At 45.3% G+C, this 27,127-nt stretch overlaps 3 protein-coding genes across 3 annotated transcripts; all 3 read left to right on the forward strand.

The window, feature by feature from the left end:
- Positions 1–843: 843 nt before the first annotated feature.
- On the forward strand, positions 844–1,690 carry KRP23_10409 (uncharacterized protein; the record flags this gene model as incomplete). Its single annotated transcript, XM_067880855.1, has 5 exons — positions 844–979; positions 1,039–1,139; positions 1,225–1,276; positions 1,349–1,566; positions 1,637–1,690. The coding sequence occupies 5 exons, from the start codon at positions 844–846 to the stop codon at positions 1,688–1,690; spliced, it is 561 nt and encodes a 186-aa protein (XP_067741155.1).
- An 8,036-nt stretch (positions 1,691–9,726) lies between these two features.
- On the forward strand, positions 9,727–11,215 carry KRP23_10410 (uncharacterized protein; the record flags this gene model as incomplete). Its single annotated transcript, XM_067880856.1, has 5 exons — positions 9,727–9,760; positions 10,721–10,749; positions 10,821–10,918; positions 11,001–11,112; positions 11,195–11,215. 5 exons carry the CDS (start codon positions 9,727–9,729, stop codon positions 11,213–11,215), a joined length of 294 nt encoding a protein of 97 aa, XP_067741156.1.
- Positions 11,216–19,184: 7,969 nt separating this feature from the next.
- Positions 19,185–19,737, forward strand: KRP23_10411 (uncharacterized protein; the record flags this gene model as incomplete). The annotated part of the gene is made up of 4 exons (XM_067880857.1): positions 19,185–19,329; positions 19,402–19,514; positions 19,606–19,647; positions 19,720–19,737. The coding sequence occupies 4 exons, from the start codon at positions 19,185–19,187 to the stop codon at positions 19,735–19,737; spliced, it is 318 nt and encodes a 105-aa protein (XP_067741157.1).
- Positions 19,738–27,127: the final 7,390 nt, after the last annotated feature.

Below are 27,127 nucleotides of genomic sequence, written 5' to 3' on the forward strand. Positions count from 1 at the left end.
TGGTGGCCGTCGAGGTAGAGTAACAATACTGCAACTTAGTAGAAGCAACTCCATATGCGTAACTCAGTAATAGCTCGAGCTTCGATCAGCCTTATCGCATGGCCACTTCGATCTTCCAGCACCAGCATGCCGTCTAGCTCCAAGAAGAATAGCAAGGCTACGATCACGCCGGGGCAGCACGCGCAAATCCTCGAGGACGCGCAGACGGTGATGCACCACCGGGGACGCAGCTCAAGGGGACTATTGTGAAGGCCATTGCGCTAAAGAACCACCTGAGCGAGCAGTGCGTGAGGGATGCCTTACACCGACCGCCAGAGGTTTTAGTGCACCGAACTAGCCGGCCGCCACGCCCCCCGAGAACACTATTGCTGCGGTCGCAGCAGCGATCAGGGGGCCCCCGCCAGCTCTCTCGACGAGAGAGATTGCCCGTCGGATTAATATGGTCCAGTCTACCGTTCGGCGCAAGCTGGGAGATGCTGACTCGGCATTGCCAAGGCCTTCCTGTCTGAGTCGTGTCGTGGTCAGGCTGGGGTAACGCCCTCCCGGATGGGGGGGGGGGGGTACGGCTGAGGCTGCCGATGACGGCTACGTCACTGGCAGTCGCAAGGAGGCGGAGTAGTGATCTGACCAAGAGGCAAGCCAAGACCATCAGACTGACGACAAGGCAGAAGCAGCAGTCATGCTGTCACCAAGCTCACAGTGCCTCCGTGCAGGTTAAAGTAGCTACATTTGTTCTAATATAGGCTTTTTTTTTACTAGACTTTTGGTCCAAGAATACAGTCCGGTATATCTTTCGAGGGATCTTCGGACCACACCCCAAGCGAGAGAACCCAGAGCCCGCTCATGCTTCTCCGCTCGCTACCCGTGTGGACGCTCGCCGGATGGGCTCTGCTCTTCCACCCTGGGGCATGCGCACCTCCCAGCTTCACTACCTTCGTCAACTCTCGTCCGACAGACACGAACGTGGAGCTCACGCCATGTAAGCGAAGCCCCTCCCCCCAGTATTCGTCATTTTCATAAAGGCTAATTCAATTGCAGTTCTTCCGTCGGTCGTGTATGACAATTTGGATGGGGACAGGACGGCGAGTCTGGTGACTCCGAGCGGTGGAGTACTTGTCGCCCACGTCAACTACAGAACTGTAGGTTATCAGTTTGCTGACCAACCATGGCATTGGTATTAAAAACACCTAACGCATTGTTGTTTGCCATTACCACTCACACCAGGATGCTCGATATTACACGGAAAATGTACTCGAATCGCGACTAAATTACCCCAGTACGTATCTGGTTATTGCAATTGGAAATGTAGAACAGCAACTGACACACTCGAATGCTTTCCGTTTTGAAGCTTCACTGAGTCCATACGCAAAGATCTCTTATGCGTCAAAACCATTCTCAGCAACAGCGTACAAAGCTGGGCAAGGGCCAACTTTTCTGAAAGACTTTGACGCTGCCCCTGCACCCGTGGAAAGCGACGGGTTTTGTGAGCGAGAACTATCTGTACTGGGACCTTTATTGAACACTCAGAGCGATCTTTGCGGCAGATTCAAGCAGGTGGACACAAACGTGGGTTTTCTGATGCAAGTGGACTTTGTGGAGTCTAGCCCAGTTAATACAAGCTGGTCGTGGTATTTAGGTCTGCCCTTTCGGCTCGGTAACGGCGCTGTCGTGGTCCTGGATGGTGTGGTGATGCAAGATTTGATGGGCAAGACTGGGTATTGGAAAGGTGTCCTCACAAAAACCACCCAAGTTGACATGAAAATCACACCCGGTTTTCATGTGTTGAAGGTTTACGGATTATCTGCAAAGTTTGAAGCATCGAGTCTATATTTCAGTCGCGAGGGATCCAACCCGGTACTCGTTTCCACCGCTGCTCTCATTACGGAACTCACAAAATGGACTCCCTTTGCTGCTCCTGATTTTACGATATCAGCTACGCTTACGGCTGAACAAGCTAACAAAGCTAGCAACGTTGGCAGAGGGGTATCAGTACTACAGTTCCAAAGTGCACCTGTTGACGGACGCTTCGCATTGCACTTAGCAGCGCTATCGACGACAGATACCCCGAGTGCTAAGCTAAATACCTCGTCCTTAGTGTCCTTCTCGTTTCTTCCAACTTCGATGTGGGCTAGTGCAAGGGCATCTCAAGTTTCTTTTGCTACAGCGGTTAGCACACTATGGAGTGCGATACCTGGCTTAAGTATGACCCTGACGCCTGCAACAAGTGGGGTTCTCATGTGTTCTTTTACGGGAAGATTTTTCGTGGACAAAAGTACTGTGAAAACGTTTCGTCTCGACCTTGGGTTCGGCACAAGCACTACATCAGTCACCTCACAGTTTCGCTTGGATGAATCATTTATTGACCCTTCTGGTGTGCCTCTTGAATTTTCTTACTTTACTAGCGTTCCAACAGCCAGCGCACTGAGTATCTTGCTCAGTTATCAATACCAAGGAACGAAGACTGGAAAGATTATTGGTAGCAGAACGACAGCCACATTTGTTCCAGGGGGTTCATTAGCTACTGAAACCTTGAGCGACAGCACGGCTGCCTTGAATAGCACGATCTTCTCCAAAATGGTAGTACTCTCTTCCTCAAGCACATTGATAATTCGTGTTGGTGGTACCATCTGCCGCAATGCAGCCACCGAAGTATTTCGTGCGCGCATATCGAAAAACGGAAACCCGATCTTTGATGGAGATTTCTCTTCAGTGGCGGGGACAGTGTTGTCAGGAATGTGTGAGCCTTTGACAATGCACTCTATTATCGATTGTGTTGCAGGCTCCCACACAGTAACAGTTGACGTTAAAACATCGACGAGTTCTGGGTACCAGTTAAAAGGGGTGCAACTACAAATTGTCACGGTCGAGAGAGGTGCCTTGCTGTCGCAAGAAATGTGTCAGTCACGCTGTTCACGGCATGGTCTATGCCGAGTAGGCGTATACAACATTGCTACGAAGGCATGCAACCTTTATATGACTCGCAATTCGTCCTCGTTAGTGACAGATCCAACTCGCGTGGCGTTTGTAAGAACCCAGGAAGTGGTTATTTCGGGGAATGCGTGGACGATTCTTCACAACACAAAGTGGGCACTTGGACAGAATGTATCTCTTGCAACCCCATGCAAAGGCGACGCGTGCGGAACTGGTATTTGTTCTCAAACGTACACATTGAAAGAGCGCTGCCGATGCATTTGCCAATCAAGCAGTGACTGTGTAGGCTTCGCAAATACGGATGGAACATGTTATGCTATCACAGCATCAGACTTTCGCCAAAGTGTCCAATTGGGCACATATAATACCTCAGGTGCCGCTACTATTCATTTGAATATGCCTCAGACTTGCCACGCTATCAAAGTCGATGCCCCAGATGCGGCAACTGGACGATATGTCATAGCGACGTCAGCAGGAATATATGATGCGTTTTGCAATATGACCGCTGATAGCGGTGAGGGATACACGATTGTGCCGTGTGATTTGGGCATCAGTGACATCAATTGTCTGAGCAGTGCTAGCCCAAAAGACAGTGATAGTTGTAAGATCATGGGTCTTCAACAAGTGGTACCGCGGTCTTCGGGGCATTTTATATCAATGCACCGAAAATATGGAGCACTCTTTTTCTCGACAGTTCCCGGAGTAACCAATGCCTACGTTGGCGATAGTATTGACCTACCAAGTGATGACGAAACTGTGCTCGATTGGACAGCAACCGATGGAGGAAAATGGTGGTTACGTGATAACGGTAGCATTTGTGATACTGTATCGCCTGCGAATGCACCAGACGAACGAAGGTGGATAGGCATGCATTCTGCTTTCAATGGCCAAAGTGTGTCAGACGGCTTATCTTTTAGTTTTGATCCTCGTGGACTGGCAACGACTAGATACTTGTGTTCTACCAACGACGTTAGTCCATCAACCTCTTGGAGTGTCACTCTCCAAGACTCTTTTATTGGAAGCGGTGATGACAATCTCTGGGTAACTTCTTGGAGCGGTGCAGACAAGTGGTACCAGCTTTGTCAAGGAATCGTAATTCTTGGAGGTAGATCATTCTCACGGGTCGGATCCTTTGTAAGGAAAACATTGAGCCCCATCAACAAGAGCGACAAACCATTTAACGCGCGCGTCAAATTCACATACTATTTTGTGTTTGAACCACTTTACTGGGTAGCACTTCTTCTCAAGAGCTCTGAACCGAGGACTATTCGGGTTTACCTTGGTACCCAACTTGTTCGACAGCTGCAAGTTGATACCTCAGTGACCTATGCTTGCTACGGACAGAGTTCGACCTCAGCGCAACAGGCATACTTCTACCGTGGAAGGGAGCGATTTGCTGTGAGAGGATTTAGCGGAGCAGCAAACGAACTACGTTTTGAAACGGATTTTGGTTCGTTGAACATCAGTGCCTTTGGGATTGACGAAGTTTCAATTGAGGTGGAATCATCGTTTAAGACACCTCTAGGACTATCGTTAGCAAATCCCGCGGTTTCATGCATGCACCTGAAGAGCGAGCGTGCTGCCAACGGTGATGTGAATCCAGATGGCCAGTACTATATTCAACTCGACCCAAATGTTGATCCAGTCCTTCTTCCTTGCTCTGACGGATGGATAGTTGCACAACGCCGTGTAAACGGCAAGACAACTTTCAATCGCAATTGGAATGAGTATCGTGACGGGTTTGGTCTTGGTTCTGCCAATGAGTGGTGGATTGGAAATGATATTCTGGCTACTATCACAGCACGAGTCACCGAGGCAATCATCGTCGTATCCAAAGATTATAAGGACACTTCCGCGTTTTATAGTGATTTTCGAGTGGCAAGCGAAAAGGAAAAATACTTATTGACTGTGCGAGGGTACAATTCGACGGCGAGTTATGCAACGGATGCTCTTACCCCGCTTAGTAATATGTATTTCAGCACACCAGACCAGGATAATGATCTGTCCGCGAGTCAAAATTGTGCGAGGCGAAGCCGGAGCGGATTCTGGTATGCAGACTGTCTTAGTGCAACTAGATCCGATTTAAACGCGCCATTTGACATGCTACCCATTTGCACATCCTACGCTGCATGGGCGCAAAGCTGGTGTCAGAAAACGGGGAGTATAGTATGGGATAACGTGGATGGTTATGACTCCTCAAAATTACTTTTACGGCCGGACAGATGCCCACCAGGCTACACGAGTTCACAGAGTGGCGACTGTTCACAGTGTCCGGCGGGTACCTATTCAGAATCACACTCGAACGGATGTACGATGTGCCCTGCCGGGACGTATGGGCCGTCGGTTGGGTTGTCAGGTGTTGCAGCGTGCATATCGTGCCCATCAGGTTTCAAATGCTTAAGCGGTTCAACAACACCAGCTAAGTGTTCTGTTGGCACCTTTGCTGACGCTGGATCAAGCGAATGTTTGAATGTCCCAGAGGGTTATGCGGGTCCATTTGATCAGATGGCTCGAAGAGATTTCGTTCCTTGCACGAATGGAACTTTTTCGAAGCCAGGTCAACAAAATTGTAGCGCAATCCCCGCTGGTTTCTACTGCCCCTCCAGCGGGGCCCCTTGTGCCTACACTGCGTTAGCGCCTTGCCCCTCTAGAAATGTGTACTGCCCAGAAGGAAACACTGGCCCTATCATTGTGCCACCTGGTTATTACTCTGTCGGATCGATGGTGAATGAGCAACAATCTGGAATACTGTCCTGTCCAAGAGGGTATTATTGCCGACGAGGCACAGCATATCAGTGTCCACCTACTCGATTCGGCGATCAAGTAGGTCTCATCAACTCACTTTGCTCTGGTCGATGTGCGCAAGGTTGTGTTTGTAAGGCTGGAAGCGTAAGCCGATGCCCAGATTCTCCCAGTGGCGCTGACCAAGTAGTTTTGACTTCGTCATCAATCTCATATCTTCTCGCACCTTTATCGAAACAACCAGGTTCAACGGACGACGCCCTTACGCAAGGTGTTTTTGCTGCTACAAGTAGTTCTGCGGCTGTTTCTATAGACGTTTTCGAGTTCAAAGATGTAAACCTGACTGCGTTTAAGACAGGGTGGTCTTCTGGGTTTGCACACAACATATCGCTTTCTTATTTCGAACATTCACAGACGGATATCACCTACGAGTTCCAACTGCCCGTTGCTGGATTTGATTGGGGTGCTGTTGTATTGCTAGATGGGATTATCGCGGTTCCTCGCTCACGAAATGGTACATTCACATTTGCGTTTGTGTCATCGTCCGGGGCCCAACACTATTTGTCCATTATCGCAGCTGAATCACAGTTTGCAGCCAAAAGAACAATTTTATTCCGAAAATCTACCGATGCAAGCTTTCGTAACTTGCGCTGCGATCGTTTCGACGGCCAGTCTATCTCATTAGATATCGATATCGCGGTATGCGGAATTGCCGCCCCAACTTGCACGGGTAGTGTCTATGTCAACGGAGAAACGGTGAAAACTATAGCAGATACAGCAAATATCTTACATATTTTAGTGTACTCGGCACTTGGCACGAAGATGTTTGATACTACTGTTGACGCTACGATGTCTAATAATTATATGCCCACGTTATCTGCGATGGGTGCTGGGGATATTGCTGTTCTCGTTGGTACAAGTATCGTGAAAATTCCGTCGAGTTTGAGTACCTGGATAACCGGGTACGGCATATCTCAGATTAGTACTAACTCTACAGCCTCGGGCTTTTTGTTCGTTGGCGTCAATGACAGTACTACTCCAGCGACGTTCGAGGTGGTCACCCCAGGATCACGTTACAACTTGCAGATGGCACTCCCGCTATCACAAGCAATCTCGTATTACAATGCTATCAATGTCCCAGCGGGTTACTATTCTATTCCGGAGGGTTCTGTGAATGATCGCCGATTCGAATACAAAAGGTGTCCCACGGGCTATAGTTGCTCAGGTGGTGCTCGTAAGCTGTCGTTTGTGTTCCCAGATTCGATTTGTGTCGACAGAAATCACATTCTGAGCATCCACGAAAATGACCCTGGATTTGTCTCGGATGTCAGTTTTAGCCTCGCATCTTCTTCAATCGGTATGACGTATAACCTCCAGACATGGACCACTTCTACAAACCTTTTCAAACTGAACGAGCAGAAACATTTAATCCTGATGAAGGCATTAGACTACGAGAATCAAAACGCATACGAAATAACACTCATGATCCAAGAGACCTCAGCGAGTGCACCGTTTGCGGCGTGTAAAATCCATGTGAATGTGGTAGACGTCAATGAGGCACCCATCATTAGCGGCTACCAATTTTCTCGAGCATTGAAGGAAAATACTCTACCTCCCGCAACTCTCATGCCTGCTGTTGGTGTCATTGATCCAGATGCATACGACACGCATACCTTATCTATATCTAGTGGTGGGAATGGCAACTTTGTCATTACTCGGGATGGTAATATCGTTGCGATCAACGCTATTGACTATGAAAGTACAACGGAATTCGTATTGGATGTTGTTGCAAAGGACGGTGGTGGCTTGGAATCTCACGCTAACGTGGTTATCGTGATCCAAGATATGCCAGAGCCACCAAGTTGTGTATCCTTTTCATTTAATGTGGCTGAAAATACCTCGATTGAGACTGGAGTTGCACAGTTGAGTGGGTACGCATTCGACCCCGATTCCGGCGACCATCTGATATGTGAAGTATTATCTCAAATCCCGATAGGAACAGTTGATGTGGATTCTTCCACTGGTAAAGTGACGTTGAAAAAACATCTCAACTACGAAGTCCAGGACACCGTGCCCTTCACCGTTCGTTTTACGGATAAAACGGGGCTTCAAACAGTGTGTGATTATCGCATCGCTGTGACAGACTCAAATGATGCTCCAGTTCTAACAAGTGCTGTTTTTCGCGTTCCCGAAAACTGCATCGGGAACACATGCTTGGTAGGAAATCTAGGTACTTTTGCTGTTGATGAGGACAAAGGTGCAGTCCTGACATTTCAATTAACGTCCACGAGCGACTTTCTGTTTGTTCAAGGTTCTCAGTTATGGTCAAAACCGATGGATTTTGAAACGAATCCTGCAATTCAGATATCAGTTACAGTTTATGATGAAAAAGGCAGCAGCGATGAGGCAACAATGACTGTGCAGGTTGTTGATGTAAATGAAGCTCCTACTGGATCACCCTTTACGAAACAAGTGGCAGAGAATGTTCCTGTCGGAACTGTGATTTTAGCGTTCGACGCAGTCGACCCAGAAGGCGATAATATCAGGTATACAATTGTTCATTCAGCTGGCAAATTTGGGGAGCTTTTTGGTATCAACGGTAGTTTCCTGGTGACAATAGCTGAACTTGATTATGAGGCGTTATCGATTCATTCGCTTGGGGCCAACATCAGTGCCTGCGATCCATTAGGCATGTGCGCCGAGATTGGTCCAAATCTTGTCGAAATTACAGATGGTCCCGATGCGCCTGTTGTGAACCGAGTCGTAGATGGCGTTACCATTCCCGAAACCACACCTGTTGGGGCGATCCTTGATTCAATATGTTTGTTTTCAGATGAAGACACCGGCCAATCGACAAAACTTGTGTACTCAATACACTCCGGTAATCCGCTTGACCAATTCACTATTTCTGAATCTACGGGGAAGCTGACTGTGAATTCACAACTGAATGCTGAAATTGTCAGCGAATACTCATTCGTTATTCAAGCCACTGACCCAGATGGGCTTAGTGGGCTCTCTCATCCAATTGATATCGCTGTCAAAATGATACCCTCACCCCCACAGTTTGTTGGGGCTATTACAGCGCAGAGTTATTATCATGTTGACATTAGTCAACTAGGGGATGGTTCTTATGCTACCGTGTCCTTACCAATACATGACAGAGATCCGGGACAGATTGGAGGAAAGTGCTCCATCTCGGCGGACTCAACTGATAATTTCAAGATTGTAACCAGCAGCGACACCACGTCATGCGAACTATCTGTGCGGCCAGACGCGTATGTACCTGACGATCAACGCGTTAACATCACATTGCGTGTAACGGACACAGTGAATTCATCTGCGTATAGTGAAGTGACAATCGGTGTGCTATCACGAAATATTAATCATCCACCTAAGTGCACCAATGCGCACACTCAATTGATCGAGAATGTGCCTTACGGTACAGCTGTTGGTACTGTCATAGGAAGTGACTCAGATGCAATCGATACGGTTTCATTTTACATTGCAGCTGGAGATGATGATGACGTATTTCAAATAGATTCGTCGAGTGGGGCTGTCACAGTGGGCACGAAGGCTCCTGATTATGAGAAAAAGGCGCTATATTCGCTAACGATTCGGGTTCGAGATGACGCCGCAACCCCACTCGCTGGCACGTGCACATTTATTATCGATATTTTGAATGAATTGGAGTCTCCCGTTTGCTCGTTAGGTATCTTTGTTAGCGCTCCCGAAAATAAAATCAGAGACACGTATGTGGGAGACGCTATCTGGAAATACTGTACAGACCCAGATACAGGGCGGAGTGACTCGACATCATTCATCTTCGAACTTGTAGATAGCAGTGTTACTTTTCGGGTTGAGTCCTTTACAGGTCAGATTTCAGCAATTGAAGTGCTCGATTTTGAAGAACGTCCCACCTACAACTTAACGCTTATTGTCAGAAATGCGTTTCGGCCGGCGAAGAGCTCATTTGTGGCGTTAAACATTGAGGTGATCGATACCAATGATCCGCCCCAGGCTTCATTCCTCGCTTCATTTCCTAGCCTGACAACGATGAACGTAGACATTCCTGAATCATCTACGGTGGGTACAGTAATTGGTGAAGTAGTTGTTTTCGATGAAGACGCTGGTGATGTTTGCACAGTGCAGATATCAGACCCCTCTTCAACGTTCGCACTGGAGCAGATAAATTCCACAGTCTATAACGTTAAACTGGTAAAGCCTCTGGATTATGAGACTCGGTCGTCTTATCCAATAGATATATCAGTATCGGATCAGGCTGAAGCTGCAACGCTGCTGTCGTTGCGTGCTGCTGTAACGGATCTTAACGAAGCTCCCTACTTTGAAGCAAATCAGCATTTTTTCATTGACGAAAATGTTCCTGAACACACGATTGCTACATCTAGATTTCGGTCAAGAGGCGCATGCTCCATTAATGATGACACAGCGACAATCGAATCATCTCCAATAGTGTCTTATGGAAGTTGTATGCAGCGATGTGTCCAGAAAGCCTATTGCGAGTCAGGCGTGTACAACTACACCTCAGCTGAGTGCACCTTATACACTCTCAAGCCCATTTCTTGCGACGCATGTGCAAATTGCGAAGGGTTCGAGCGCATCACTAGTATTTCATCAAGTGGGGCGCTTCTGATTTCGAACGACACGTTGTACGTACACCAAGAACAACAGGTTGAAGCTGCCATTATAGACTTCACCTTGGAGAGTTGGGTATACATAGACACTCAGGAGGGATCGCTTGTGGCATGGAGGGACAGTGCAGTACTACTAAAGGGTTTGTTACTGGAATATACAGGAGATAGGCTCCTTGTGACGCTTCACGGTGTAACAATTGACACGAAAGTTGTACTTACACCACAAGTCTGGTACCACGTAGCGGTGACTTTCGATAATATCCAAGGCCAGCTGATGGTGTATATGGATGGAGTTGTTGTTGTCAGACGGCAAATTATTTCTTGCGTGGGCATTCAATGGGGCCTATCATCAACTCTCATTGTTGGAAACTGCATTTCTGGAATTCGATGTCCAGGAAAACCGTTTCAGTTCTCAATCGATGAGGTTTGTATTTTGCCTTCATTTAAACGTCCATGATTTTTTTTAATTGTACTGTACGTTTTTGATTATTTGAGCTGCGACTGTGGAGCCAGGTTAAGTCTTTTGAGAGTATAAGAGCCAATTTTGCCCGGTCTTTAAGCCCGTACCAGCAGAATATTCTTGCTTATTACAGGTTGGTTTATTGTTTATCATTCATCTAGGCAGCTATTCCAATCATAACCTTTCTAATTTGTTCAAATATTGCATTTTTCTAGATTTGACGGCAATTTGGTAGACGCTACAGCACATGGAAACAATATGGAGAGTTCCGAGAAGAGCAAAACCATCTATGTCGATGGCCCACTGATTAGTGGTTCAATTGGAAACGTGGCACACAACTGGCGCCTCACTGTTTTATCTGATGGCGGGGCAACTTCTTTCGGAATTGCTGAGCTTGCTTGGTTTTCAGAGCGCACCCGAGTTAACTTAATAACTGATTTATTGACTGCTAGATCATCTGACGGGTCCAGCATTGACAAAGCAATCGATGGGGATGTAACTACTGCCGCATACATCACTGGGGATACAACAGCCGATTCAAAGATATGGATTGAAATGAGTTTTAGGACTCCAGTTGATGCATCCAAAGTGATTCTCGACACCGCCTGCCAACAGAATTACTACATTTCAACTGTTGCTATTCAGTATTGGGACTCCTCATCTCAGACATGGAAATCGTCCTCGTACCTGAAAAGCACCAACAAGCCGTGCTCACGCTTTATATCTTACGGTAAGTTTTATGTTTTGTTGACGTACATGTTTGTTCCATAACACTAACAAAACAATATGCAGCCCCGGTACAGTATGTAAATGCTGATGACGATGACACGGGTACTAGTAACCTGACGTGTTTTTTACAAAGCGATCCATTTAATGCTGCATTTGAAATCAATCCGTCGACAGGATACATCAGACGAAATGTCGATGGACTCGATTACGAAACGCGGGGTCAATACGAGCTCCGAGTATCAGTACAAGACAGTGGCAACTTGTTGACAACGACAGCAATCACCATTTGGGTCATAAATGTGAACGAAGCGCCGACACTGTTACCTAGTTCCATCCTTCACGTTTCCGAATCCGCAAAAATTGGCGTGTTGGTTGGAGATATTGCTCTGTACGATCCGGAAAACGATGATTTGGAGGTTTCAATCGTTGATGGCAATTATCTCGATGTATTCTCCATCCAGAATAAATCCGTGATTGTTGTGCGTGAAAAGCTGGACTACGAAACGTACCCGGTCTATTCGCTACAACTTTTAGTCACAGAATTACGTATCGAAAATCCACTTTCTGCTTCAGGGTACGTCAGAGTCGGCATACTTGATGAAAATGAGCCCCCCTTTGGGAGTAACCAGAGCAGGGAAGTACGCGAAAATACTCGGGTTGGTAGTACAATTGGGGATGTCCTGACAGTAATTGATCGGGATGTAGGACAGCAAGTTTCGTATGCAATCGTTGGTGGAAACGATGATAATTTTTTCGCTTTAAACGCGGCAACAGGGCAACTTTTGATTAGTGAAGGGCCCGAGCTGTTCATTGGTTGTTTTTCACAACTTCAAAGTGAATCGTCAATTTCTTTTACTAGCGATACCACAGCACCTTACAGCAGGTGCTACCAGCAATGCTTTGCGTATCCATTTATGGCGTTGGGTGTCAATTCTGAGTGCTGGTGTAGTAAGCTGGCACTTGGCGAACAAGAAAATCAACTCCATCAAACGACGTGCAATTTGACTTGCAACGATACACCTGGAAAAAGTTGTGGTGGGACGAATTCGTACGCAGTTTATCAGTTGGGCGCTTCATTAAACTATGAAAAGGAGACACAGTATGTACTCACAGTTAGGGCATTTGACGACGGAAATCCGATTCAATCGACGCTTTTTGACGTCACTATCGATATAACAGACGTCAATGAGCCTCCAACAATTTTTTCGTCAGATTTATATATCAACGAGGGAAGTGTCACAAGTTTGAGTTTGACCAACGTACTCTCCGTAGCAGACGAAGACACCAATGACACCTTAACGATCACTTTTATATCTTGTATACCTTCAGGGTGCCCATTTGAATACAGTGAGAGCGAAAACGATTTGATCCTTCGCCAGGCACTGGATTTCGAGCAATGCGATTCATACAGCCTCCTATTTCAAGTGATAGATAGTGGATCACTCAGTGCTTTCACAAATTTGACAGTTCACGTTCTGGATGTTAATGAGCCCCCAGTCATCATCAGCACTTCTTTTCAATTGCGTGAAAATGTGCCCGTCGGTTCTCCGGTGGGGCTCCCAATTGCTGCATACGACCCGGACCAGGATACACCGCTGTTGTTTTCGATTGCTTCGCAAAGTATAAGCGGTTGCATGGCGATTGGATCGCTATCAGGTCAACTTTCCGTTTTGAAGGCATCGTGCTTTGACTATGAGGCATTTCTCTTTGATAACGTGCTCGTTAGTGCTACGCTTGGGCTGGACGATACGGTGACCATTACCGGAGTTCAATTTATTAGTGAATCAAAAACAACTACCATTGTCGAGTTTCTTTACTCCCGGATTGAGCAAAATGCGAACAAATTAAGTCTGCCCTTGCGTGATAGACTACTGGTACGCGTGGATGTATCTAGTAATTTGTTTTTAGCTGTGAATGTGACGGAGAAGCAGAGCGACGCATATGCTATAGGGGCTATAAGATTTGAGCTTCCTCGTCTTCGGGCAGGGCATGTGATTGATTTGAAACTCAGAAATGACAACTGGTACCGACTATTGGACGTGGCGAGCCTTAAGAAAACGTTTCAAGTGGTGGTTGCAGTTCATGATTCATCTCTAGAAGCTTTATCAACAGTCAAAGAATTTAATATTGAGGTACAAGACCAAAACGAGCCTCCTTTGCTACTGGCGAACGGAATACTTGAAGTGGTAGAGAACATGCCTGTTGGCTCCCCCATCGAGCCTTCAATGGCTTTAATATTTGATGACCCTGAGGGTTCAACAAGTTTACAATTCTCATTGATGTCTCAAAGTACGCCAGGTACCTTTTACTTGGACTCTTCAAGTGGATACTTACACGTGGATAGCAGTGGAGTTGACTTTGAAGCAAAACCAAGTCATTATATCAATCTTACGATTGTTGACACTGATATAGTCGCAAGATATTCAATTATCGTTGTAGTGCTGGATGCAAATGACCCCCCGAGCGTGGTGTGTGCGCGTATTCATGTCAATGAAAATGCTCCAGTAAACACGCTACTCTCTGGAGCACTACTCGTCACTGACGAAGACGCTACTGATAAAACGTTTACCTATCGCGTCAAAAATGAAACTGACAGTTTTTCTGTTGACAATACCGGCAGACTGGTTTTGCAGCAGCTGATGGATTTTGAGGCTCAGCAATACCATTTCGTTGCTGTACTGGTTACTGATCCAGGTGGACTCAGTGGAAATTGCGTTGTTATAGTAGAGGTGATTGATGTCGACGAGCCACCTATCGGACTGACCGTTGTCAATGGATCGATGCATCGCAGTGCGTTCCAAGGGTATCCAATATTGGCAATGGGTATGAGAGACCCTGAAGGGAAGACTCTTACGTTTTCAATTACTACTTCGTCTGTTGATCTGGATTGTTTTGTCATCTCAGATGATCAAGTATTACGCGTGAATAAGACAGGTAGTGGTGCATTCGCCACTATACCCCAAGTAGTAATGTCGATTATTGTGAGTGACGGCTACAACCACGTTCAAGTGTTGTGTGTGGTCACCATGCTTTCGGATCCTCCGTCAATTACTTGTTTGGAAAAAGATCAGAATTTGGCAGTATCTGAGAATGCCGTGGGGGCTATCGTGGGTCGAGTAAAAGTATTACCTGAAGCGTATGTTCCGAACAGCTTTTCTCTGCAAGAACCACTAGTGCCTTTTACACTAAATACAACGACTGGAGAAATTTCGGTGAATAATCTGGTGCCGCTCGACTATGAGCAACAGTCCACCTATTCTTTGACATTTGCTGTTTACTATTCATCCGCAAACTACATTGTTTGTAGGATGGTAGTACGAGTACTTGATGTTGATGAACCGCCCGTTTGTGGTGAAATCCAAATATTATATGTTCAAGAACAGCTAGCAGGGTATAATAAATGGTTATTGCAAAGTGGGGCAATAGATCCCGAAAACAAGCCACTGTCATTTGCAATGGAGGCGAACGGAACATTTTATACAAACTCTACTGGGTCCGTCTTTGTAAAAGACCTGGCGTTAATTAATTTCGAAGCAAAACCCTACTATGCGCTTGATCTCTTGGTCAGTGACAAAGTCAACACTGTGCGTTGCCCGCTAGCTATCAATGTGATCGACACAAATGATTGTCCCTACGTTCCAAACCAGGTACGCTACATTAATGAGAACAGTGCTGTCGGCTCGTCAATTGGTGATAACATTAATGCAATGGATGAAGATTATGGACTCCATGCATTTGGGAGGCTGACATTCTCGCTGGAATCAGATATATTTGTAATTAGCAAATACTCCGGAGTCGTTACAGTCGCTGACCCGTCGGTATTGAATTATGAAACACTACCGTCAGTTGACCTCGCAATTTACGTCACTGATGATGCTCTGGAGCCGTGTACGTCAAGTGGTGTTGTCACTGTCTATATCATAGATATAAACGAGCCTCCTTTTATAGTACCTGGTCAAGTTGGGTCAATTTTAGAGTTCACCAAAGAATCGGCTCAAGATCCTTCCGTCCCTCTGCTAAACGTTTCTGCTAGTGATCCTGACAAAAACGATCGAGTAAGCTTTTCTTTGATCAGTAGCAACGTAAGTTCATCGTTTCGTATCGATGGTGATACTGGAAGAATCTTTGCCATCGATACATCTGCATTTAATTTTGAGGTTTGTAAATCGTATTTCCTTGGCGTTACGGCAACAGACCTCGCAGGTCTTTCCACAACTGAACAAATCGAAATTCGTGTTGTCGACGCGAACGAAGCCCCCATTTTCAAACTGTATGGTGCTGATATCGAAGAGAATAGCGCCATTGATACTGTCATCGTGAATGATGCGAGTGTAATTGCTGTCGACCCGGAAGGAGATACCGTGATATATTCCATTGGAGGCAATGCCAGCAAGTTACCTTTTGCCTTTGACAACAATGAACTTGTCGTTTTTAGAGCAAATCTGGATTATGAGGTCAAAGCAGAGTATTCATTCTCGCTACTTGCCTGCGACTCAATGAAGTTGTGTTCTAGTGCTATGTTTACTGTCAAAATTATTGACGTGAACGAACCACCAGTTATTTTTCCCATGCAAGTAAACATTGATGAGAATGCTTCAGAAGGTGCCTTAGTGGGTGCTCCAATGTTGGCCTCAGATCCAGATATTGGCCAGCGTTTGAGTTTCACGATCACAAAGGATGACGGGCACGAACTTTTCGGTATCCAGTCTTGTAATGGACAAATCTACGTTACACGCTCGAATTCTCTCGACTATGAGTGGACAGCTTCGTACGAGATTGAAGTTACAGTTAGAGACAGTGCTACGCCATCGCTAACTGCATCAGCATTGATTAAAGTTGTAATTGGCGATGTAAACGAAGCACCAATTTTCACGATTGACTACTCGCTAACTGTTAAAACTAAAAGGGCTAGCGCAGACACCTTTGCCAAGCTGGAAGGAATGGAACTTGCGACAATGATTCTATCAGCTAGTCAGCCACTTGGGTATTGTTGTGGGAACATTGAAAGTATTACCGAATTCAGTAATGGTGCATTCTGCCCGAACGGATTTGAAGGCGAATATGCTGCTGTCATCGGATGGAACTTACTTTTGCGATCAAAAGCCAATACAGTCTTTCGTATCCTTAGCAGCGTCAAATTAAACGCTGTATTCATGATTGACAGGCTCGTGTTTACGGGGAAGGCGTTGACTCGACCTGGTTTTGATCTGCAGTATAGCGACGAAGTTGACGCTGGAGATCTACGACGTGGAAGACACGACATAATGCTATACCTTTATGCACCATCAAACCACGCTATTTCTGTAGAATTCCAGATTGAGTCTGGGGAATGGATGCCAGTCTCCGTTCAAAATCTTAACTCGATTGTCAGTGCACAAATCGATATATCAATCCCAGAGAACAGTGACGAAAGCACACCTGTTGGGCGTCCAGTTCGTGCTATCGACCAGGATTCATCGTCGATGCTGCAGTACACGATACTGCAGCAAGATTCACCCGGTGCATTTACTATTGAAAAAACGACTGGCCAATTTGTACTAAGCCAGAGTAAGTTGCTTGATTACGAAACGAAACAATTATATCGAGTACTGATTGAGGCAACGGATACGGAGCTGTCAACGAGTATTTGGGTGAATATTAACGTACTCGATGTGAATGAACCACCTGTCTTGTCGAGCCCCCAAGTTTTTTATGTGAATGAAAATTCAGGGGCGTATACTCTCGTTGGTGATGCCCTCAGGCCGTTGGATCCTGAAGGCAGTGCTGATTCTTTTGAATTTGTAATTATTGCCACCGGACAAGAACTTCCATTTGGAATATCCGTAACGACAGGTCAACTTTTTGTCACTGCAAATGCTGCTATTGATTATGAACGTGTTGCTCAGTATCAGTTCCAAGTGAAGATAACTGACAGCGATAATTTTACGGTTACTGTTGATATTATAATCAATGTGCTTGATATGAACGAGCCACCTACAGTATCTCTGAATGTGCTTACCCTTTCAGAAAATGCACCACTGGGTACTATTGTAGCGTATTTGGAAGGGTCAGATCCTGAAAATCAGACTCTTACTTTCACGTATACCTCGAACTTTGCAGCTGACGATAATAGCACAGCTTTTCGCATTGTGCATTCGTCGGCCTCGAACGCGCAACTGGAGGTAAGAGGAGCAAAAGTGGATTTCGAGCAGCAAAAACGTTTTGACGTTGTGGTCACGGTGTCTGATACTTCTAGTATGAGTGAGGGCCGCCTATCAATATCACAGATGTGTACTGTGCTAATAAGTGATATAAATGAGCCTCCAAAGCTTCTGGTCGAAGATCCCGTTATTCTGAGTATTCCAGAAAATACTCCGAATGGATCGATGGTTGGAAATCCTATGAGCATGTACTTTTCAGACCAAGATGTTGGAGACAGCTCGCTTTTTGAAATTGTGTCTTCCGCTCCATCGGATAAATTGTTTGGCATGAGTTCTACAGGGCAGATTTATGTTCTAAGCTCAGAGGGGCTTAATTACGAAGCTGTCACAATGGCTCATCTTTCTTGTCGAGTTATTGACAATGGTGGGAATATCGTAAGTTTTATGGTACACGTGGGCATCACCGATGTTAACGAACCGCCATTTTTTACTAAATTGATTGTTCAACTAAATATTCCCGAATCTGCCAATGTGGACGGCGTAGTACATCGCGTGAGCGCTTTGGATCCTGACGGTGTCGTAGACGAACTTCAATTTAAAATCATCAGTGATAATTCGAATGGCGTGTTTGCTATGAGCAGCGCTGGAGTGATAACTATGGTCCGAAAAGTAAACGCGTTGGAAACATTCAATATCGAGATTGAAGCGATCGATAACAATGGCAGTGGACTCACCTCAGAGAAAAATCAACAATTGATAATTTCAGTAAGCAGTGTAAATTCACCGCCTGTGGTAGGAGAATTTGTGTTTAGCGTGCCTGAGAACGTTGAGATTGGCAGTACTATTGGCCGTGTCTGGGGTATTGACACTTATGCAGGAAGCGTTTTATCGTTCTTTACCATCCCTGATACGGACAAATTTCGATTTCGTCCAGTGAACAGGACTGCAGCAGATATCTCAATTTGGGAAACTTCGCTCGATTTTGAAACTCAGCCCTTGTGGTCCTTTGTTCTTTGCGCAATCGATGATGGGGAAAGAAATAATTATATTTCTGTAATGAAAGGATGCGGTAAAATTACAATTGCTGTAGTTGACGTTAATGAGCCACCACGGTTTGATATTGTGTCGACAATCACAACATTTACTGAAGCAGCTCAACTTAGCGAAGGGGTCAATGGGAATGTCCACTATACGGCCAGCGGAGGAATATTTTTTGGAAATATTACCCACGATCTATTAAGCAATGAAAATTTTGACTTTCTGTTTGGCGACCTAGACTTTAGTACGGCAACAAGTGTTCGCACCCGAAGCACTAACACGAACATTTTGCTTCTGCGTGATCCAATGGGTACCGCATATTTCAATGTTTCGATCAACAGTGACGGAAAACTGAGTGTTTCGACGAATTCCTTTGCTATCGACTCTCAGAAGTATATATCGGACGATAGCTGGCATTATATAGCCATCATATTTACGGTAAACGACCAACATCTTCGTATTTTCATTGATGGAGAGCTGGACACAATATCGATGGCGTTCCTTGGAGCACCTACTATCGCTAAAGAGGCAGTTCTCTCAGCGCAAAGTGCTAGGTTTACGGGGTGGATATCACGGTTTCACTACTTTGCTGGAGCAATAGCGCTTTTTCAAGTTCAGGAACTCGTCTCTTATTCAGGTTTGTCCTACATCGTGTTGCTGCAACTATGTTCAGCAGGAGGTTTAACCATGCCGTGTGTGACGTGTACAGTTCCTACTTTCTTTAAGCGGACAAAGGACCAGATCACACAAGCTGGGGGGCAAACTTACTGCAGCAGCCAAAATTTACGATTGTGTGATCCGCAGGATTTTGATTCGCTCTGTGTTGACCCTCACTATAGCTCAATAGCGTTTCCTTCAGCCACCCAAGGCACTATGACAGCACCTGCTTGCTCAAATTCTGCTGGAAAGGTAGAACAGAACGCTGAGAATGCAAACCTTGCATGCTGCTCTAAAAGTACGTATTTGTCCAAGTTCATGTAACGTTCAGGAAGTGTGATGTCGTACTTCTAACGAGTTTATGCACTAGGTGCCGAAAGCAGATTAATAGGTGAATCAGCGCGACGAGTGATAAAGGCTGGTTCTATAACAGCTAGTTCTTACCTTGACAACAGCGAAATGCATGGATACGGCTATGGTGGGCTCGATGTCATTCGTAGTGACACAACAAATGGATCTTGGTGCGCTAAATCCGGTTCGGCAAATGAGTGGGTTCAAATTAGTTTTCCTAAACCGACAATCGTATCTCGCATCCAAGTCTACCCTGGAAGTGATAAAAATGGCCAGACTGGATATCTACAAACTTTCCAGTTAGCATGGAGGCTGTCAGAAACATCAAGCTTTACACCTCTTGTGGGGGGTGATACAAAAAGCATAAACTTCGTGGCATTTGGATCTAGTATGGACTCATCGGTCAACCCTAGCGTGGTGCTCCCTAACGTGATTGCGAAACAAGTCAGAATAATCCCTACAGGCTGGTCAGGAAGTACTTGCCTGCGTTTGGAGATGTATGGCCCGGATTCTGGTACGTTTTCTATTTCCGATGATTCGAAACACCTTAATGTGGTTGCTAATTCCTACTTCCCTTAGATTTTTACTTGCAGCATCCCCTATCTGCAACTGACCCAGATAAGAAAAACAAGCTGCGCTTTAAACTTCGAGAATCTGACCGACCAGCAGGCATACAAATTAATTCAAGCTCCGGATCCATTTCAGTGCGCCGGCGATGGATTGACTTTGAATTGCAGTCGTCTCTTCAGTTTACTGCCGAAGTTTATGATGAATTTGGCCTCAGTGATAATATGGCAACCGGAATTGACGTGGTTGATGCGAACGATGCACCTTTAACTACAACCAGGAAGTTTACAATCGCTGAAAATCCCCAAAAGGGTTTTTTGATCGGACAATTCGAAATCGAGTCTGTTGAAGAGGGAGAGAAATCCGGTGCTCAAATTCTTACGCGTGATTGCCCTTTTATAATTGAGCGCCTTTCCAGTAACTTACTCGTCGGAAATCCGTCAGCGTTTGATTTTGAAGGTACGGCCATTATTAGCTGTGTTGTGCTTATTGTGGATGACGCTCCAAACCAGCGAACATTATATACTACAGTATTTATAGAGCTCACCGATGTGAATGAAGTGCCTGTGATTTCAACTGGCCAACGCGGATATATCAACGAATCTGCAGTGAAAGGGGAGCTGGTTATGACAGTCAAAGCAATTGACCCAGATACGAATTTAAATTGGTCTTTACTCCATTTTCGCTTGCTGGCTAGCGACATATTTGCGATCAATTCCGATACGGGGGATATTACAGTTCTGAATCCGGGTATGCTAGATTTTGAAACCACAGCCGAGTATGCTCTTCAAGTGCAAGTGACAGATGAAGGTCTATTGACAGCGGAAAGCACCATTTTTGTATCTATTTTAAACGAAGAGGAGCCCCCTCACGTTCCTGAAACGCACAGTTTACGCGTGTTTGAAAATGGAGTTGTCCCGCGATCATTAGAACTAATTAATGCTTCGGATCCGGACCGAACGTCTCGAGAAAAATTAAGGTTCTCGCTGGGTGAGAACTACAACAAATTTGCAATTGATGGGATAACTGGCGAGCTCTTCCTGCTCAGCCCTTTGGATTATGAATTTGATCAATTAATGTCACTGACAGTAAAAGTGGACAAGATGGATACTAGCTTTACTGCCAACGCAACTATTATTATTGACGTCGTTGATCTGAATGAAGCCCCCGAATTGATTTCCCAAGGTATTATTCAATTTAACGTATTCGAAAATATGGTCACGGGGGTGGCCATTGGAGCTTCATTGTCTTCTAATATTTGGGATCCTGAGAACAATACGCTGAGCTATGTTTTAGATGCCTCAGAGTTTTCGCCGTTTTTTTCTGTTGATGGTTGTACGGGCCAACTACGTTCAAAGAACCCATTAGATTTCGAAGAAGTCCTAAACACAATCAGTTTGACTGTGTCTGTTTATGATCCTAACAAAGCACGACTGGCTGTGCCTATTTCAGTCTCTATCATTGATGTGAACGAGCCACCCAGCTTTGCTCAGAGTCAATTTAATTTGGCAATTCAGGAAAATGCAGCAAGTTATACCGTCGTAGGATCACTTACGGCATATGATCCAGATGCAAATAGCCACCTGAGCTATTTCATAAAGTCATCTGGTGGCTCAGGTGGTTCAGACGATTTCGAGATTAAATCAACCACAGGACAAATTATCGTATCTTCAACAGCATCATTAGATTATGAATCCCAGAGTGTTTACTCACTTCAAGTGTGTGCCACAGACAGTTTGTTGGAATCTTGTGTTTTAGTTATTATCAACGTGTTCGACATTAACGAGCCACCCATTTGTCAATCGGAAACGAGATATGTCGAAGAGAATAGTCCCGGAGGAATGGTTTTAGAACCCCCGGTCGATAGCTACGACCCTGATTTGGAGGATCTTGGAAACATTCCGACCTTCACTATAATCGATAAAGAGGAGACTTCTGGATTTCAGTTCAAGGGCCGCTCTATTGTTTCAGAGCGCTTGTCCCTTGATTATGAATCGCGTGAGTTGTATCAGCTTGCATTTTCAGTCTGTGACGCTGGCGGTGCTTGCAGTACGTGTCCAATAACAATTCGTGTTGTGGATGTCAACGAGGCCCCAGTCATAGCTAGTGAGCAAGTTCAAGTGAATGAAAACTGTAACACTTCTTTTTATGCCATCCACGCTTACGACCCAGACTTCAACCAGACCAGCACTCTCGTGTTTGAAATTGAAGATCAATCTCCAGCTGGATTGTTTTCTGTATATTCTAAAAGCGGGTTCATAATAGCCGAGGATCCAAAACGACTAAATTTTGAGCTTTTAGAGCTCCATCAAGCTTGGATAAATGTGCGCGTATCAGATAGAGGAACCCCCACTTTGTCTTCAATTGAGCATTTCGTTATTGCGATTCAAGACGTCAATGAAGTACCTACTAGTGCCGTTGAAATAGGCGTTTCCGTCAGAGAAGATGCGGCTATTGGAACCACAGTGCTTGTATGGAATGTTCAAGACGAAGACGCAGGTCAGCAGCTATCATACCAAGTGGTCAGAGATAATAATGCTGGCGTTTTTGCCATCCGTAATATCGCCACACCCGAACTGACTTTGGAGGCCTCGTTGAACTACGAACAGAAGTCTCTCTACGAGGTCACCCTGCGAGCATGCGACCCGTTTGCCCTGTGTACGTCTAGCGTTCTTCGTATAAATGTTGAGGACTGCAACGAGCCTCCATCCTTTGTACCTGCAACAGAAAGACTTATCCAGTTTTCCGTATCTCGTTACGCCGCGACGGGATCCGTAATTGGCGTACTTCAAGCTATTGATCCTGATTACGGGGATTCATTGTCGTTCTCACTCCAGCCATCTGAAACCTTACTGACTGCTACCACTATAAATGGTATTGGTGTGTTTTCTGTGAACCCGCAAACGGGAGAAGTCAGTGTGGTTTCACCACAGAACATACAAGCTCTTAAGCAAGGTTTTTCATTTATGCTGATGGCCAGCGTGTATGATATGAAGCAGCTTTTTAGTACTACTACAGTTTTGGTGGATGTACTTGTAAACAATACCCCACCAAACTGTAGAGGAAACATTGTATTTGCCATGGATGAAAACTCTCCAGTTGGAGCGCTTGTTGGGAAGCCACTTACGACGTACGTGAGTGATACAGATATTGGAACTGTCTTCACTTTTGCACTTGAACATTCGTTTCTGGGGGTATATCCGACCAATGGACAGATATTTGTAACTCGCGAGAACAACCTTGACTTCGAATCGGCCGCGCACAACACAACAGTTGCGACTATTGTTGTCGCCGATGACGGTGCTTACCACAACGGCCTCGGGACACTAAGTTCGAGCTGTGTGGTGTCGATAACGGCCAGAGATATTAACGAGAGTCCTTTGACAGAAAATCGCCATCTTAGTATTCCAGAAGGTAAGAAAGAAGCTACTCCGCTAATATGTGATGTCATGTGTGTAGTGAGTATAACGTGTGTGTGTATGCACTGACATTAGGTGTTAATTCTGATCCTTTGCGTGTGCTCACGACCGAGATCTTTGTATTTCCGATTATTTCGTCTCGAGACGATTACAGCATCAAAAAGAACGCGGCTGGCGTATATTCGACGGACTGGTCGCGAACAACTCTTCAAATGGGATATGACCCTTTTAGCAAAACTGCAGTGGGCGTTGTTCTTCAATTTCAGGGTGTTATACTTCCAGCTTTTATCGCTAAACTTTCATTAGCGCAGTTACGCCTTACAGTTCCATCTGGAAAGATTGGCCCATTTTCACTAAAGATTCGCGTGATGACGAGCTCTCAGAATTCGTGGATTTCAACTGATAGCTTGGAAAGTTTTGGGAATCCTGCCTTCGTGGAGTGGACTGTGGAAAGTGAGGCTTCAGCAACTACTATTTGGTCACCTAACTTAGCGTCAATTATCGAACCTGTTATGGCGGACATGATTAACACTACTCGTGTATCCTTTTTAATATCAGGGGGAGGAATAGGGGAAGTAAGTTCATACGACCGCAGCTCGGCAATGGCTTCTGTTCTTGAAATCACTGTTACCCAAGGTCTGCTTTCATTTAAATTTCATCAGGTCTCTAGCTTTTGTTGTTAATTCTAACTTTCGTATTTGCTTTTATCAGTCTCACGTGTTATCCTTGTCGACGGTGTGGTTCCATACATGGATCCTGATGTTAGCGATACCGTTCACTTTGCTATCATCGAGGGCAATCCAGTTAGTCCAGTATTTTTTGTGGACAAAAACACTGGTGAACTCACGGCAAATATTGATCAACTTGATTTTGAAAGTGAGAGTAAATACGCCCTCTCGATTGCAGTTACTGATCGTCTAGGGCTGTCATCAATTTCGACGGTCACAGTGGATATCGAGGACGTAAACGAGCCTCCAGTTGTGCACGATGCAACATGCTTTCTGGCGGAAAATGCACCACCCGGGACATCAATTTGTATCATTGATGGGACTGATCCGGATACTGTAACCCTTTTTTCAGGGAGGGTTATGTATTATCTTCCACGCACTTCAGATACAGAAGCACTAAATTTCCGTATTGATTCGAATTCAGGAATGTTATCAGTTGCCAACTCCACTGCCCTCAATTACGAAGTTAACCAACAACTCACAATTACTGTATGCGCAAAGGATGGTGGGAATCCACCTTTAGAAGGATGTGGATCTGCTACAGTAATTTTATCTGACGAAAATGATGCACCGACAATAGTGTCTCCTCGGACATGTGAAATGGACGAATTTCCTTATCACTTAAATGAACAGGAATTAAATCTACTAGTTGGGAAGATTGTGTGCAGTCTCACGGTTCAAGATGAAGACAAAAATGGAGCAGCGAACATATCTTGGAAGATACACACGTGGGATATCGTGGAAAATGATCAAAAGAGTCCTTTTAATATTACCCCACAAGGTCAGATTGTTGTGAACATGCCCCAGAATATCAACTACGAAGAGCAACGTATTTGGTCGATAATGGTACAAGCAAGCGATTTGGGAGGTTTGACTAGTCCCCCGCAGAGACTTGACATTGTAGTACGTGATGTTAACGAAAAGCCTCAGCTCCTCGCTACAGCTTTTGACATAGATGAGAACTCACGTTCTGGGGCTGAAGCAACGGGAAATCTTACTGTTTTTGACCCCGACATTCGCAATGATGGCCGCCCAGATGCTGTGAAAATCCGCTTGGTTGGCCAGCTGGACATGTTTAACGTTGTGGGTAACAAAGTTGTGTTAATGCATGACGGGCTTGATTTTGAATTCAAGTCAACCTACGTGCTTTCCATTATCGCGACGGACGAGTCGGGGGCCGAAAGCAGCGTTCTAAACGTGAACATTCTGGTCAATAACCTGAACGAGCCACCCATCGTTGAGTCGATGCAACTGAATATTTCGGAAAACCAACCTGTTTTAACGAATGTTTTACCTGCTGTGAAAGCTCGAGATCCAGACGGTGACACAATTTTTTTTAGCATCGTTTCGGAGTCACCGGAGAGTGGAGTTCCACGGGCCCCAACATCATTTGGCATTGATACCCTGACAGGCGTAATATTTCAGCAAGCGGAACAGCTAGACTACGAGGAAACAAGCGAATACGCTTTACTGGTAAGAGCGGGAGACGCGTTTGGATTATTCTCGATTACCAATGTTACTGTAAAGGTTATCGATATTAACGAGAGGCCAACAATCCGAGTCCAAAGTACGTCTGTACGAGAAGATGCAATTATTAGTACACTTGTGGGAAGAAATTTTGTCGACAGCACTATCGATCCCGATTTAAAAAATGGCCATGAAGTGTTTTCCTTTGAGCTTGTGATCACTAATCAGACAACCTTTGCCATCGATTTACGGTCAGGTCAAGTGAGTCTGTCGGGTCGTCTAGATTATGAAGCCAAGTCCGTGTACAAGTTACGTGTGCGTGTTATTGACCATGGCGGCTTATCTGATGAAACCGATTTCGTTGTATACATTGACGACGTCAATGAGCCACCAAAAATTGGTTCCTTCAATTTTTTTGTACCAGAAAACCTTACACCTGGGTCAGCCATAGGAGACCCGGTGACTGCAGTCGACGAGGATATCGATTCCATTATTGAGTATGATCTCGTTGGTTCAAGTGAACCTGTGTTGGACTGCATCAGAATCAATTCATCTTCTGGGCAGTTAATGCTTAAAAGTGACAGCTCACTAGATTTTGAGTCTTCTTTCGGGAATAGCCTTCCTATCGTTGTGCGAGCATCTGATGGAGAGTTCACTGTGGTTTCCAAGAGCGTGATCTACATAACGGACGTTAATGAACCTCCTATACTGGAGGGATCTCTTACTACACTTCTACGTGAGAATTCGCCAGATGAAACAGTTGTGTTATTCATACTGGTTCACGATCCCGACAACGGGGACAAGCACCAGTTTTGGGTTTGCGAGCAAAGCCACTCACAAACATTTCGCGTTCAAAATAGAGGCTTCAACGGCGCAGAGATTATCGTACAGAACTCCACTGCTCTCAATTTCGAATATGTGCCATCGCTTTGGGTGGATATTTGTGTACAAGACCAAGGGAATCTGACTACGAGATCCAGGTACAGCGTTAATATTATTAACGTGTTGGAACCGCCATACTTCGACCATGAAGTGATTCAATTTGATGTAACCGAGAATATTGATGTTGGTAGTGCTATCGGTAAGCCTCTCACTGCTTTTGTTGTTGACGAAGAAAACTTGAATACAGTTGTGGGATGCTCGGTTGAGATGGTCATTACAAACACGACTTGTGGTCGCCGTACTACATTTTGGCTTGACTCATGTGGTCAACTTACCCTTGCAACTGGCGGATTGGACTATGAAA

The sequence above is a fragment of the Phytophthora ramorum genome (genome assembly GCF_020800215.1).
Source record: "Phytophthora ramorum isolate Pr-102 chromosome Unknown Phyram_PR-102_s0010, whole genome shotgun sequence".
NCBI classification, from domain to species: domain Eukaryota; phylum Oomycota; class Peronosporomycetes; order Peronosporales; family Peronosporaceae; genus Phytophthora; species Phytophthora ramorum.